Source organism: Erithacus rubecula, assembly GCF_903797595.1.
Source record: "Erithacus rubecula genome assembly, chromosome: 8".
NCBI lineage: Eukaryota > Metazoa > Chordata > Aves > Passeriformes > Muscicapidae > Erithacus > Erithacus rubecula.
Window position 1 is genome coordinate 18,864,306 of NC_136659.1, and position 16,804 is coordinate 18,881,109.

At 35.7% G+C, this 16,804-nt stretch overlaps 1 protein-coding gene across 8 annotated transcripts in view; it reads left to right on the forward strand.

The window, feature by feature from the left end:
* STK39 (serine/threonine kinase 39) overlaps positions 1 to 16,804 on the forward strand; it is a 77,128-nt gene that overhangs the window by 46,482 nt on the left and 13,842 nt on the right. For 7 of the 8 annotated variants that reach the window (XM_079311568.1, XM_079311575.1, XM_079311567.1 and 4 more), the window contains 2 exons: positions 11,251 to 11,303; positions 13,139 to 13,207. In XM_079311568.1, the coding sequence (XP_079167694.1) occupies positions 11,251 to 11,303; positions 13,139 to 13,207 (122 nt within the window). Of the gene's footprint in view, positions 1 to 5,361; positions 5,427 to 5,803; positions 5,857 to 11,250; positions 11,304 to 13,138; positions 13,208 to 16,804 lie in introns of those variants that run through there. The other variant, XM_079311573.1, reaches the window with a different exon arrangement.

Sequence of the window (16,804 nt, forward strand, 5' to 3'; positions counted from 1 at the left end):
TTTGGGACAGAAAAAGGGTAAGGAGATGGGCAACCTTAAAAAGGAGCAAGAGGTGGGGCAGTGGGGAGGAAGAAAGTGCTCCTCTGCTTTGCTCCTTTTTCCTCTTCTACAGTGAAGCTACAGTCTGAAAACCCCTCACATTTTAGATGATAACTTGCATTTTTTTCCCTACCAATATGTTCCAGAACAAGGTTAATAGTACCCATAAAAATTAAAAATTACTTTCACGAGGAAGGAATTCTGGCAGAAGAATCAATGGATTTAAGTAATTCTTTACCTGGATGGTCAGGTTCTATTATTTTTTTCCCAGTCAGAGGAAGGTTGGACTCATTGAGTAATTCAGTAGGGTGTGCTAAATTAACATTATCCTCTGTTTACTGCAAATGCCTTGTTGTGGATCAGAAGCACAACTCACAGTCTAAAATAATCTTTAAAGAATCCCCTGGTACTCTTTATAAAAAGTGGTGGTATTTAACTCCCCTTACTGGAGTTGAAAACCATCCAGACTGTCTGTCTTTAACTTGTATTTAATACCTTTCTGTTTTCATAGTTTTCTCAGTGTGAACTAACTGGTGAAAAATTTTTCTACTGTCAGGGTTGCTTCATCAGCTGGAGACAGCAATTGCCGATTTATTTTCTATCTTTTGCAGTGTTGTCTTGGAGTACATTGCCCCAAAAGGGAAATTATCAGCAGTCTATTTTAGGTAATTCCATGCAATGCTCTTGAAAGACTCTAGTATTAAATGCTTAATATGGGCCATTAGTGTTTTAAAGCTCAAGTGTAGTTAAGAGATTGTGCTTGCATTTTGCAGTGAACTGAAAACACTGGTTCTCACTGGCTGGCTCTGTTACCACAGTGTGTAACTGACCCAGCCTGAGCAATTGACACTTTGAAATGCCAGTGTTTCTGTATCCTCACACCCTCAAGAGGAAATGGTATTTGAGAGTTGGGAGGAATGAAATCTATAATCCAATTTTTTTCCAGTAAGGCTGTGAACACCACTTTTCTCAGCAGCAGACCCTGGCAGGAACTCTGCAAAGATGATTGTCTGTGATTTAGTCTTCCAACAGGACTTTCACAGCACTAGGGAAAGGAACTGGAGAGGAATTACACTGTGGATTTGAAATTTCCTGGATTTAGATTTGAAATCTAACCACCAAGCGGTTGCAGTTACAGATTTAGGAAGGTCACTGTTAGAGGGTTTGACTACTTGGATTAATAACAAAGATATTTCATGTTAAAGTAGGAGACTTGTTAATGGTTAATAGTTAAGAATTGCAAATTATCTGAAGCAATCTCAGATGGTTAAATTAGCTCCTATGACAGGAAGATAATTTATTGACAGTAATTTAGAATGTCCCAGGACCTAATTTAACACAGTTCCTGCACACTAGATGAATTAAGCCTTTGGAAGAATAAAAGGGGCAAGTGAAATATTTTACTGGCAAGTGAGATATTTTTGTTATTGCATACCTTACTTTAGATGAAGTGTAGAGAAAATGCTAAGGCAGAATTGTCTGTAATGTCACTCTATTATTTAAATGTAAATGTTTGTGTATATATATAATAGAAAAACATATCTTTTTTTAATGTAGCTGGAAACTGGCATTTGATGAGTTCTTGGAAATATACTTTCTGGGGATCTGAATGGACACAAGTCCAAGGAGTAGCTGGTGGCAGGTGGTTGCCTGTTCAGTGCTGCAGCATCAGAGTTGTTAGGACTTGAGTAAAATGTGATTTCCTGTGTGCACCAGAACACAGATGATGAGGTATTGCTCACTAGTCTGAGCATGATCTGAAGTGCTGATCTTCCTGCTTTTAGGTTGGTCATTTTTTTGACCTCTTTCTTAAAAAAATTAATTGCATATAAAGTCATAAGAAAAATGTGCTTGCCTGGAGGTACCTAGTAGAGCTACTTCTGTGTTGGTTAATACCTAAGTTTGAAGCTTACACTTACAGGAATAAAACAGGAATAAGAACTATGAATAAGCAAATCCCAAAACCTGTTCTTGCTAGGGGCAGAATGAGTTTGGTAATTGGCTTAGTACCATAAATCAAAGTTCTCAATTCTCATTCTGTTAATAATATTTTGTAGGTTTTTTTTGATATGTTAAGCAAAAACTTCCATCATTTCAATCTCTCTTGTAAGAAGTGGGGCTGGTATATATCTTTCTCCAATAATATTTATATCAATATAAATATATATCTCAACATTTTTGCTATTCAAGTGACTTCTGTTGTCAAGTGTATTTAATGACTAAATCCACAAATGCACTCCCAACTGTGGAGTAGATTTACAGCTGTAAAGTAACAGAACTTCTGTGTGGCCTGGGAATTGATCCAGTTACAAACAGCATAAACAAAACCATTTATATGATTTTTGAAATAAATGTACCTGTGATTATAGTATCGAGCTTTGTTTTGCTACCACTTCTAAGGGTTTGTCCTGAGAATCAGGGAGGTCAACTGAATTTTATTTTCACAGCATGGAGATTTCATTTGAATACCCTGTATAACCATGATTAAATCATGACTGAAATCAGTAAGCAGGAACCCTTGATTAAACTATTGATTTTAATCCTGTTTTTTCTTTTTACATCTATTATTTCCTTCAAAGCTTGCTTTTTAAAAAATTATAAATTATGTATTTCTTATTCACTACTTCAGGATGTTTTTATGCCTTGCTGTATTTTTTATTGAAGATAAATTAAAAATTGAAAAATTTACTTTCATTATGAGCTAGATAATCCTGTATGCAATTGCTATACCATTGCTCATTTATAAAGAAATGATATATTTTTAATCAAAACAATGTGAAATTTATAATTATTGAATCAAGGAATCAATATATTTTTTCTGCTTATTAAATTTAGGTTATCAAGAAGATTTTCATGTCTAAATATTTAGATAGAAAGGAATTAGGTTTTTAACCTGCACAGCTGAGTTAGTAAATTATGCAGGCAATTCTATTTGGAGATACTGCTGATACTGAAAATTTAAAATCACTAGAGCTTTTTTTTATTCCATTCTGCCTTTTTTAATACTATTTACAAAATAAAAAAAAAGAAGAGAAATTAAAAAAAAAACGATTAAAATTTAGCATAGGAGCAGACTTTGCTGGTGAAGCTGATTTTCTGCAAAGAGGAAGTTTGGCAGGATAAACAGATGAAACCTTTGAAGATTTTAAAACAAAGCTCAGGCTTTTTTCCATGCTTCCCACTCTTTTTGATAAGCTAGTCGGGATCCATGACTTTTAGAGGGATGATATACAGATTGCAATTTTTGTGGTGGCTCAGGTGTCTTTCTGGTTTACCTGAAAGTCTCCTTTTGTTTGACAGTAATATACTGACAGGTGATCAGGACTGTAAAACTCTGAGCCAGTGGCATTAAAAGGATGCACACGTCCATGGAGTTTTTGATTCAACATGTTTAAACTTCCTTTGATAAGGATAAAGTCAAAAGTTTCTCTGTGCCTTCCTCTCAAAGCCTGTTTTGTGCACTGGGGAATTACAAGGTTCTATTAAAAAACACTCCATATACCTGTAGAACTTGTTGTAAGTCTTTTGTCTTGATTTCATAAATAAAATCACTTTTCCAGAGCTCTATTCTCAAACACCCGCAGCCTTCTGGCAATGATTGGCCTTTCATGCTTTCTGATTTAAGGAACTGAAATTTCGCTTCAAGCATTGTGACTATTTTTCAACGCTGTACTTGAAGAATTTGTCACTGGAATAACAGGTTATAATCTCTCTTCCTGTGCACCAGGCATGCAGAAGCATACAGAGCAAGGCTTGGCATGCTTAATCTCTAAGTTGCTCTGGTATTTCTTATCAGGCAGGCAGATGGTGTATCACTTCAGTCGTGCAGCTAATACAAGTTTGACTTCCTTAAAGTGTGCACTGATCAATAATATTTGGTATCAAGACATACAGAGATCTTTCAGAGATACACCAAGAGTGGATAAATTAAATTATAGGCAAATCTGGAAAGGCAACTATAACCACAGTGTGCTGTGATGTTTAACAAAGTGATCAAATTACGTGTATATTTTCCTCTCTGTTACTGAAATGCTCTCTGAATACTCCCAGGAGATTTTTTATCATTGCTAATGTTCTCTCTACTTAATTCCAGTTCTTTCTAGGAAAAATTCTTTTTTAGATCACTTCTGGTTTTTACCAAACATTGATTTTACCACATTAATAGATTCTAAGTATAATTGTGTATTCCTTTCCTTGTATTTCAAGTACTTGTTAAAAACTTAAGCTTTTCAGAAGTTAAATCTTTACCACTGGTCTCAAAAATACTAATGTGCTACTTCAGAGTAATTTCAGAGGAAAAAAATCATGATCAATATTGCCATCTCTGCTGCAAAAAACCTGATAGCTCTTAGCCAAAGTTATTCCCACTGCTGATGCATGAGAGCAGGTAGGAAGTGTGAACTTCAGAAAAGATGATGCAAGTGAATACTGTTTTTCACTGCCTGTGTAGTGAAATGAGTCACTGATAACTGAGGCAAAAAATATTGTTTCAGAATTTGCTGCTTGACTTAGCTGGAAATGAACATAGCAAGTCAAAAAACTGAAGGGCTTTTAATGTCCTGATTTAGCTTCTGGCATCAGCAACTGCAAAAAGAGAGAAGCAGCATATTTGGATATAGATATATTTAAAATGCCTCTAGTTCTAACAGTTCTTTGTCATAATATGTGGACTTGGGGCAGTAAACCAGTGGATTGAGACAAAGGACTTAATGTATATATGTCACTTGTAAAATGCATCAGTTTTTTTGTGTTTCTTCTGTCACACATTTTCTACCTTTCATAGCCCATCCATTTCTACTGGACTGAAACCACTCTAGTTTCTTTTGAGTCTTAGGCAATTTGGATGTATCAGCTATGGACAAAAGTGTTACCAAGACTTCTCCTGAGGGAGGAGCTGCCCTGGAACCTTGGACAGTGTTCCTAAGCTGATCTGCTGATCTGATTGTGACAATAGCAATTTCCATGGTCGCTGATTTTTTAATATGCACTTACCTTTCCTGCATGGTAAGTGGCATAGAGACAGTAAATCTTTAACAGGTAACTGCTGCTGTCTCCTTCCAACAGCTTGACAGCCAAATGATAGTGTTTCATTTTGGCACTGGCTGTTTTCTACTTTGGAAAGCTTCATTTGGCTGTGCTCTGCTCTTTGTGTTGCTGCTACCTCTTGATGTGTACTGATTAACAAGTGTTTGCATCATCTGAGGCATCTGCTCTCTACCCAAGATCATGTGATAGTAGTGGCATTTTTTTTGTGTATTAGATTGTTGAGTCTTATAGCTTCATTCTGAAACATCATAAACTAAACTTCTTTCCTTCTTCTAGTAATATATGTAGAGGGAGCTAAGTTGTAAACTTATGGAATCTTTCCAGAACCACTGAAGTAAATGGTAAGGTTTTAATGAACTTCAAGTAGCTGTTTCTTTTGGGACCACATTTTATTAATACAGAGAGATTTTAGTCCCATTATTCTTGGTGCCAATCTGGAAGCAAAAGAGAATTCAAACATCTCTTTTGCTCTTACCAAAAGTTAGCAGCAATGCCTTTTCATTTAATTTAGCATTGACCTGAAGTAATTAAAACTAAGTTGAGAAGAGCTGTCTCCATAGTAATTTGCTATGAAAGAGCCTGGGTATTGATTAGTAAATGACAACTGAGCATGAAAGTGTTAGAAAGAAAAGGGTTTACATAAGCATGTGGTGAATCCTCAGGAGGCTAATGCTTCTTTACAAATGTTCTGTTCTGTTGTGTTTATATGATCCCACAGGAGCCCTTGAGTTCTGATTCACGAAATTACATTAATAAACAGACTTCCTCTTATTCCTGCTTTGGTTTATCTGTGTGCATAGTATCATGACTTCAGAAATCAAGAAAGCGAGGGCAGGAGCAGGAAAAAAGTGAACTGTGGTTTTTGTGAAGGTAGGAGACAATTCTCACTTGCTCTGTCCTAGATTAATAGCTAGATTCTACAGCTGAAGCATAAGAAAAATTATTAGACAGGGAACATAAATGTACAGAAGATTGAGACCTGGCTAAATCTTGAATATGGCATGAATGAATATGTTTACTTGTTTTTTCCAAGATTTATTTCCTCATCCTCTTTATAATATGGAAAGTAAAGTGTCAGTTTGTATTTCACTTTTGTGTGTATATTAACTATGTTCTGTAAATAAAGTTGAAATAAAGTTTTAATTAATCAAAATTGAGAGATAAGAAACAGATACTACAGATCATCAGTACAGGTATTTAATACTTAAGATTCTGCTGTTAATATAAAATACAACCCCTGTGAAATAAGCCAACAGTTTGAAAACAAGGCTATGCAAGCTACATGGGGAACTGTGTTTATCTTGGGATTTCTGCCTTAAGCACATGAAAGAGAAAAATGGGTGACACGTTACTGAGAGAAGGCAGATGACCTTTTGAAATCTGAGTGACATTTGTTGAGGCCAAACATTTATCTCTCCAGCAAGAAAAAAAATGAAAGTAAATTTTTTTTAACAAACCTGTAAACCCTCCTCTTCTGTGCTCCCCCACCCCCAATATATTTCTTGCATTGTACGCACTAAGATCTTGCCCCAGAGATGTAGAATGAAAATTAAATGAGTACAGCTCTAGGATGTACAACCAACCTATCACCCTGATTAGTCCACTTCATTTTGATGTGAACTTCTGCATTCTCTGCAATCTTAATGAACAAGTCATTTGAATCCTTCTATGGTTTTAATTACAGCAGCAACTGCAGTGAGGTAGTGCAAATGCCAGACTGCTCACCCTTGCTTCTTAGAGTTTGCTCTCTTGTTTTTTCCATTCTAACTTTGCTTCCATGGTAGTTTCAATGCAGTTCAAATTTTAGATGGTAGGAACATCTGTGGGGCTGAAATTCTGTACAAGTGAGACAATTTTTTGGGGTGTGGTTTTTGTTAAAGCACTCTGGCTTGGACTTGGTCAATGTCTTTAGTCCTTGATGATGGGGGATCTTCTGTCCTGGTGGGAATAGGGCTTGCTAGGAATATGAGGACCGGAAAAGCTGCCTGGTGAAGGGTGCAATGTGGCACCATTGTTATGGTGCTTTTCATAATGAAGTTTCTACAGTTCTGGTTAAAGATGAACTTATTTCTGGTTCTAGAAAAGAATACATTTTCTGCTTTCTGCTGCTGTTGCTTCCAGTCATGAGTCAGCTATGGTGGTTACCATCCTGTCAGTACCTGCATTCTTGGACACTTAGCTCCCTACATCAGTCTTTAGAAACCACATGGGATGACTGAGTAGCCGAAGTCTGAAAATTAGGCAAGCAATGCAGAGACAAAATGTGGGTTTTCTTACACACATGCACATGCACTTCTTTTGGCTTACCTTGTCTGAGAATTTTCTTCTTACATGGGGAAGGAAGAATATACAGTTATTTAGCTATGGGAGGTTGCATCTCAGCCAGGAATACAGACGCCCCCTGAGGGCTGTATGGAAGATGGTGAAGCTTATGTGAAATGGAAGCTGATGTTTTAGATAACTCTTCATAAGAAATGATGGATAAATTTGTGAGGATAAAAATGGTAGAAAAAATGAAAGAAAATCTACTGCTTGATACATAATCAAAGTATGCCAGCATAATTTAGTCCTAAAGTTCAATTTCCAACGCATCTCATTTTCTTGAATTACATGACAGACATTCTTCTTTTAAGGACAAAAGAAATAATGACATTTAATGTCTCTAATTTACAGTTGTATCATTATACAAACAATTTTCTATTTTAATTCAACAATGCACATCTTTTGTCAATCATGTGGAACAGAGATAATTGACTGTAGCAGGAATTATGCTATCATTAGGTAATTATTTGAAGGCTTTATCTTTAAATGCAAATGCCTGAAATTTCTCTCATGTTTTATGATTTTGTCAGTAGAACCATATCAATCTGAACAACTGCATAATTTGTTTATTCTCTACTCCTGATTTTGGTCAATATTAGCATTGTTTTGCAAATAACTTCCTTCAAAACAGAATATCTTTCTTTTATATCCTAATGACAGGATTGCCAGAGTTTGTAGGTGAGGGGCTAAGTGGGTGGCCTTTGTGCTTTTTCTACTTCCATGGGGAAGCATTATTCCCTTGAAAACCAGATCTAGAAGTCTTGGTGTGCACATCAAGTGGTTCTGATGAAAACAAAAATATAATGAAAGATGCAGAACGTGCCTTTACAAAGTGTGAAGGTCTAGATTCTGAAATTACTTTGCCAGAAAGATGGCTGCCAGAAAGCCTTAGTGTGGCATGCTTTGGTGTCCCTTATTCAAAACACTAAGAATTCTTCCTGTTGGAGCTGAGTAGATAATGAAAATCAACTTTCAGTGAATGAACAAAAAAAATGAAACTGAACAAAAGTGCTTAAAATGTACTACTTTTAAAAAGAGATGTGGGGTGGGCTGTTTTTATCCATGATAATCAAGGTATATTGGTCTGTAATGGCACAGAGCTAGAAGCTCATAAGAGGTGTTATAAGAGATGGTAAAAAGGTCTGAGTTGGCATTTTAAAACAGAAATAACTTTGTCACAAATGCATTTGAGAAAATAGGAACCATTAAGAAATGATGAAGAAGATAAAATTATTAATCACAAGATACTAAGTGCCTTTCTTCCAATCCTATTTCTATATAGCAGAAATAAAGTCTGTGCTGTTGCATGATGAGAGTGTAATGGATGTAAGTAAAAAAAAAGGAACAAAGAAACACTGCTTGGAAACTCTGCCTACAAATAAATCAACAAATCCAAACAGAGTTGTCACCAAGGGAACTAGCAAACTAATTTGCAGTTACTCTGACATTAACTACAACCAGAGAAGTGTCTAAAGGCTGGAAAAGAGCATGAGGAGCTTTTAGGGGAGAACTGAAGTGCATCTTCTATTTGGTGGATTATATAATGGAATACATAATTTATGGAAATCAATAAATGTCTGGAAGGTAATGGAACAATAAGCAAAAGCACTTACAGGCTTCTAGCAAATTAATCTTGCAAAACTTCCATTGTTTTGCTTTCCTGAATAGCTGTATACCATTACAGAGAAAGCAGCAGGGTCCTAAGTTCAAAATAGTTCAATGTAACAATTCTCAGTAGCAACATTGGATTGCTGAATACATACCAACCTTCAGTGAATTTTCACCTTGAGTGAAATAAACTGATTTGACTCCTTAACTTTTTATTTGGGATATTTTGGAACTTGGAAACAAAGCTACATATACCCCATGTGCATCTTGCTGGAGGAAGAGTCTGTATCAGAAGCAGCTGGTCTTTCACACGGCTATGAAAAGCTGGTAATTTTCATGAGAGTTCATAATTACTTGGTGCCTTTTTATGTGGTAGATGTTCTGCTTATGGGAGGTCTGTGGAAAAATACAGTCAGAGAACCTAAAGTATTAGGTTTCTTGGTCATAGAATCAGAATGGTTTGGGTTGAAAGGGACCTTAAAGATCATCTAGTTCCCTACTCTTGGTTTACCTCTGCAAAGGTATGAAGGTTTTATTTGCTTGATTTGTTTCTTCCAAAGTGTGGGCTGGAAATGAGCATTTGAGTTACATCACACATTCAGTCAGAACATTTCTTATTTAAGAGTACTACTAAATTTCTGTGCATTTTCCTTTTTTTTTTTTTCTTTTGAAAGAACTTAGGAACTTTTTATCAAAAGGGAACTTGGAGATGGATCTTAAGTTGATGTTTTTTAAATTTTGTTGTTGTTTGTTTTAACATCCATGTTTTTCTAGGAGAGAGAGAAAGGGGGGAAAAAAACTGTGGTTCATACTAATTCTCTGTTGAATAAAAATAGACAGTGCAATATTCCATATAATGGCAGCAAACTTCTACAGCAGAAGTAAATGAGCCTTGTAAATCTGTACCTGGTTAGCTTCATTAACTGCAGCTTTGTGTTAGTGATCTTAAACTCCTGTAGCTCTTTATTTAGAGTAGAGTTTTGGGAACCTGAAACTCCTTCAGCTTTGAATCATTTAGTTGATTCAGTAAATGAGTACTTTTCATTTTAAGCACTGCATGTGGCATACTCATTTTTCAGGGTTTGCTATCTTGCTCTTGTGTGTGTTGCCAATCATTCTGGGTTTTGTGTTTCTGCATGTTGCTGGTTTTGGCTCTATAATATTCTTAGAAGTATTTAGCAAGCAATAATAGATGTAAGTCACAGCTGAATATGCCTGCATATTGGATTTAGTTTTCCCACAGCAAGACTTCATGGCCTGGTATGCTGAAATACGAGCTTGCAAACAGTTTCCTTGCTGAGGAGAATAAGGAGCTGCAAAACACATTCTGTTGCTATTAGCATTTCAAGTGGATTGAGCTATTCATTAGAAAAAGAGCAGGCTACAACAGTTATGTTCCTCCCTGTGCTCAGTTGACTTGTCATTTCCAAAAATGAGATGGCTGTCTGTTTTGCAGAGGCTAATGTTTTGTTGATGGAAGAAATTATTAACTAAACCTGAAGCTTTAAACATGCATGGGATGGAGGGTTGGGGCACAGTATAAGGCTGCAAAGGAATTCTTTGACATTGGTATTAACTCCCTTATGACTGTGTCACACACACTGAACTGGTTAAAACACTCTTTGTGGCAAGCAGGAAGATAGGAAACCTTGGGATTTAACATTTTACTGCTCATTTTATGTGTAGGTGGAACCTCACTGCTAATACAAGGGTGGCCAATGAAAGATTTTTTTTTTTTCATTTTGGGTAAATAATTTATGCTTTTATAAACACTGTGCATCACCACTATTTTTCAGCATATAACATTTGCTGGATACTTTGTCTCTTAAGCAGCTTTGTGTAAGTGTCACCTCAAATGGGGAGCTTTTAGTACAAGTGAATCTTCTGTTGTTCTTGGAAGATAAGACTCAAACTGTGTTGAACTACTAGAGTCGATATGGCAGAGAATCTTTTGAAGATGAAAAGGAAAATATTTGTCAGAGGACTTTATTTTATCCTTTATGTTACTGAATGCATTTTTAACTTAACCATGTTTTTCTGTTAGTTTTCCCAAAATACTGCCATGAAAATGCAGTGGAGTCTTTCCAGTCTGGGTGCTTTGGGAGAGCAGTATTTTCAAGGAAATACATGCTACAAAAATGTGGTTGTCAATGCCAGAGGTATTCTTGGGTATAGGAACTGAATAGTTGTTCTGTTCTTCATTACATTTTAATGTACGCACTGACTGTTTTTCAGGAACTCCAGGAAAGAACTTAATGACATACGGTTTGAGTTTACTCCAGGCAGAGGTAAGGCTTCTGCAACTGAATTATTCTCTTACTGCTTAAAAAGGCATTTCAGGAATGGATTACTGCTTGTGGTTAATGCAGGCTGCCTCTCTGGAATGTTTCCTACTGTGCAGAGCTTTATATTGAACCTCAGTTGAGTAAGAATTGTAAATGTATGTAAATTCTAGTGGCAAGGTTGCATAATATATATATTAGAGGACTTTATTCACAGTATACTTTTATCAATTTCATATGTTACTGAAATGATCTATATGGTATTTAAGATCTTGCCTAGCAATATTTCTATTTTCACATTTGGAAAACATCGTAGGAAATAGAATATAGTAGCCATAAAACTGTATGTGGTGATGGTAGCAATTTTAAAGTTTCCCTTTTATAATAAAGGAAGATCTATTAACGAGTATAAAGTGCACACCATTTTTCAAATGCTGTCTTCAGCTGAAAGTTGAGCTGTATCTCTATCTTTGGTATTATCACCAGAAAGAAATTCTGGTATTGAAACTTTAAACTGCGCTGCATGCTTATAGAATTGTAGGCTTTCCAGTGCTAAGAGCTATAAGAACTTGTATAGTTGCCTCTGTTTGAAGAAAACCAACTATTACTGGAATGAAATGCACAGAAGGCTAATATTTTGAGTAAGAAGGTATCACCCTTGTTAAACTGCAACCCTTTGAACTATGAACCTATTTTATATTCCTTAGAAGTCAGTATTCACTTTATTTAGAGTAGCCTTCAAAGAGCTTTCACCTAAAAATAAATCCAGATTGAAAGAGGTGTCTCTTTCACAGTAAATCATAGTATCTTTCATGTGCAGTAGTTCTGTGCATTGATGTATTCTGTGTTGTCTACCTGCTTTTTGTATTGATTTGGGCAGTGAGTGAAAACAAAAGAGACCTGTTACTTAATTTGGCACAGAACATCTCAGTTTGCCAAAAGAATTACTTGGGAAGCAGTTACTTAAGCCATTTGAGAATTCCTTATTAAGAGGATAGACCAAGACTGTTTTTATGGTCAGTCACTGAGGCAGCTGTGCTTCTCATCTCCAGAAACTGCAGCTGGCTCAGCTACCTTGCTTTTCACCTATGTATGAGGTTCTTGAGGAAATGATAAAACTTTGTGTAACTGCCACAAAGCATGAGCTCCATTAGGGTGTTTGGTGTTGGGGCCACATTACAGTTGAGACTTAGCTAGATTTTTGGCTTGTTCCTGCTGTTCCTGCCTACTTACATGTAAACCTTCTAAGGTCTGTATCCAGGGTAAGTACTAGTCACAATGAGTTAGGAGTTAACCCACTCAGGTACATCAGTTAATAGAAAATCCATCCAATGCTTTGAATTTTATGAGTCACAATACTTAAAAGCCATTTAAAACCTGGATGTCAAAATAATGACTGTTCATACAAGTCCTTTACCCCAATTGTAACAAACAAGAAAGCCTATTCACTATGTCTCTGTCTAGATATGCAGAGCAATGGAGGGCATAAAGAAAACAGTGAAAACCACACTGAAGCATTGTTTATTTTCTTGGTTGTGAAGATACTGAACTTGTAAAATGTGTATGAGGATGTAGTTAAATAATAGAGGAGAAATGCTGGTGACCAGGAGAAGTCTGCAGGGGGTTTGCAATGAATCAAGTCATTACCTTATGTGATTTGCTGTACAGAGGCTGATAAGATAATTATCTTTTTTCTTCCTAATTAAAGATAATTTTGAATTCAATCCTGCCTCCATGTGTTTTGCAGCTAAAATATATTTTTTGTTCAATTGCATTGGATGACTGGTACTTTTTGCTGTTTCTGTGGACTCTTACACGTATTCCTTTCACCTTTTGGACAGACACAGCAGATGGCGTTTCTCAGGAGCTGTTCTCTGCAGGCCTGGTTGATGGCCATGATGTAGTTATAGGTAAATGGCACTTTTGTTTTCAATTATGCTCTTGTGACAAGTTTATGTTAAATGGATGTGAAAAAAATGTTTTCTCTGATGCTGATTTTCAGAAAATCTTTTTTGTCCTAATTTTGCTTTCATGTATGCATAGTTCAATCAACAAGGCAATTTTGATACCAGTCCAAGGACTGTTTTTGGAAGTCAGATCACTTCAGTGGTTTGAGGTGTAATATAATATAGTTCTCCTGAAGGATTATCGACAATTCCATGATTCAGAATTTTTGTGATAACTTCATTTTTTTGTTAAACAATAAAATGTTTTGTTGGATATTGCACAGTGTGCTTTGGCAGCTGTGAAGTTAGTAAGTCTTCTGTTTGGGTTCACAGAAGGAGGAACAAGACAGTGTTTAGGACCTATGGAAATTGCACCTAGTGGTGCTATTTATGTGGTAAAAAAGGTAATCAGAAATCTTTTCTGGTGGCTGCAAGATGCTTCTTTGTTTTTCTATTCCATGCTTAGTAATGCTTTATTTTTTAAAAATTTTACTTGAAGTTCAGTGCTTATAAAGATGATTAATTTGGAAGTGCTTATTTCTCTGCATCTTCTTCCTTTCTTCTGGATGCTCAAGACCAGTAGATGTATAGTCAGCAAAATCAGAGGGAGATAGTATATGCTAGATGAAGGAGAACTGGATTGAGGAATACGACCAAGTAAATTTTTGTATTGTGGTCAAAACAATTCTTATCAGTAGGTTAAGATTTCCTTACCAAACTCCTTAGTGGTAGGGAGAGTGTTTTACAACTCCAGAAGTTCATGACTTTCCTGGAAGATTATGTAAAATACATTCTCACTGCATTTGTAGTTAACCTCCTGAGAGAAAACAGTACTTCTTGCTTTTGGATGATCATAATACAGATCAATTCTAGCTGATCTAAGAACTAAAATTCCTATCTGATCTTTTACCTTTATTTCTGAAGAAAAAGTATTTTAGGGAGGCTTGCAGATGATACGAGCTGTAGGCACTCTTAGTCACTCCTACTGCACTTATTTTAAGGGTTCAGGAAAAGGAGTTGCTTGGCCTTGGTTTATTGTCATTTAAACATTCAGTATGAAAAAAATGTCATTGCCATACTGCTGATAATATTTTTGGTAGAATTTTCATTTAGAAAAAGGAAATTTTTTCTGGCTAACAAAAGAATTATTATTTGTTGGCTATACCACCTGCCTGGGCAATCAGGTGGCACTCTGAGTCACAGCTGGTGATGCTGCAGTGCAAGTCCTGCTGGGACCCAGTGAGAAATCTTTTCCCTTCTTCATTTTTCCTGTGCTGCAAAATTCTCGTTCACTGCAAAATGCAAGTACTTCTGTGAAAATGGCAGCATGAATGGGATTTGTTATCATTTGGCAAGGGGCATGATAGGGGAAAGGCAAGTGAAAATAGACGTTCTTCATATGACAAATTCCCATCCCACAGTGATAGCACTTTGGTCCTGAAGAAGCACAAGTATTGAGAGATCTTCCCTAGCAGGCTGGGTTAGACACACTGTCTAGTTAGTGATAGAAGTTTACTTCTTTGCTTAGTCCCTGTTTTGAATTGCATTACTTTGATTTTTTGGATTATGGTGGTTCCTTCTGTATTTTCATCTTTTATCTTTCATCATGGTATTAAAAAACCTAAGGAAATAAAATTTCTTGTATGTAATGAAATGAACCAGCTTATATTTAATTTCTTTTGTTTTTAGTTTATATTAATAATTATTTATTTTATATTATAAATTTTTTAATTATATAACTTACCTCAAGTTTTGCAGGTATAAATTCTTGAGTGAATTTGTGTTATAATCTTATGTCTGCTTCATCTGTGAAGTTTTCAAATATGTTTGGACATTGTTACCTTCTTAGAAAATGACTTCAGATTTCATATTTTACTGAAAGAAGAGTTCTGCAAAATGTGATTTTGCTTTTAATTAAGTAAAAATTAAATTTACACTTTGTTAGAATATTTCACTTTAGCAGTGCAATCTTAAGAAGTGTTTCAGTTTGAAGCCAGAGGTCATATAAGATAGCAGATGGTGCTTAAAATGAAAATCTGCTTACAAAACTAATTTTCTGTGTAAAATTATGTTAGCACCTTGTTCACTCCAAAGGTTTAAGATCTTTCTATATAGGAAGAGGGGAATACTATAGAAGATCTTGGTTAATCTTCATCAGAAGAACTGATTCCATTAGTTTCCAAATTGAAAGCAGGTGATAAATTACCTTTCATTTTTTAGCTGAAGCAGGCAGAAATTCAGCCTCTGTAACCTGAATGAAAACAAAATTCTGAGACAGTCTCATGAAAGTTGTTCCTGTAGATTCTTTTCATGGATGTTGAAACATGTAGAGACTTGGGAAAAAGAGGAAGGTGAAAATACTTGGTTTGATGTTGAACTCAACAATTTGTTGGCATAATGGCTGATCCTCTGAAAAGACATTTAAATTGGAGTCAGTAAAAGCTGTTGTGGAAAGTATGGCCATGACATGTGTGAGCTGAAGTTGTTAGTGTATAGAATTTACTAGCTGAAACATTAAGGTCTATAGAATTTGCTTCTAAACATCAACATGCTTCACCTTTTGAGTCTTGCTGGATTTGCTTCACTTAACGCAGGCTTCCCAAGAAGATTTCCTTTCTAATGTACATTAAGTTCTGCACCTGTAGCTGTTCTGCAGAAAAGGAAAAATCCCAGTTTGCATGTTCTGTTTTGGCTCTGTTTGGCTGGTTTCTTTCCCTTTAGCATTGTTTTACAGAAGGTCCCTAGATCATGGGAATCAGCACAGAGAATTTTTTAAAACAAACTAGAGTTCATGTTTCCAGAGGGGAATGAGCCTTGGAGCCTGTGGAATCTTGCTAATGAGATATTTTTATGCCGTACTGAAATATCTATGTTAGATCTGGAATATTTTCAAAATTCATTTTGAGATACTGTGTATATGTATGCAATACATGTATATTAGCTGGTAAATGTTCATCAGGTAATGTTTCATTATATTTTTGATACCATAAGGAAAACTCAAATTATATCAACAATCAATTCTGTTGAAAATCACGTAGTTGCAGTCCTACTCCACTAGTATATACAATGTGCATATAATTACAATGAAGCCTTAGACTACAGTTAAATTTTTGGAGTCATTGCTTACATTTCAGAACCTGAAGGTGTATTTACAATTATTCAATTGAAGTATATACCTATCCACCATCCCCTTTCCTTCCTGAATACTGCTTAAATAAAAGCCTTGATGTCCATGCCATCAAGAAATGTACAGTTGTTCTCTACTATGTTAATTTATGTTAATATATGTTGAGCGTCATGGAAGATACACCTTCACTTTGAAATACATGTGATATAAACTCCTGCTGAAAGTCTTTGATGTTAGAGATATCCACTTAGTAAACAAAGGAAAAGCTTTTAGACAGTTAAGAAAAAAACCCAAAACCTTCCTGCTGAAAGGCCTAATATGTTTAGAAGAACCAGCTGAAAACCCAACAGACTGTATTTTGTAATGAGGTCATATTTTGAAAGTAGCAAGATTTTCATCAACATCTTGAATATTTTCTTGGAAATGTAAATAGA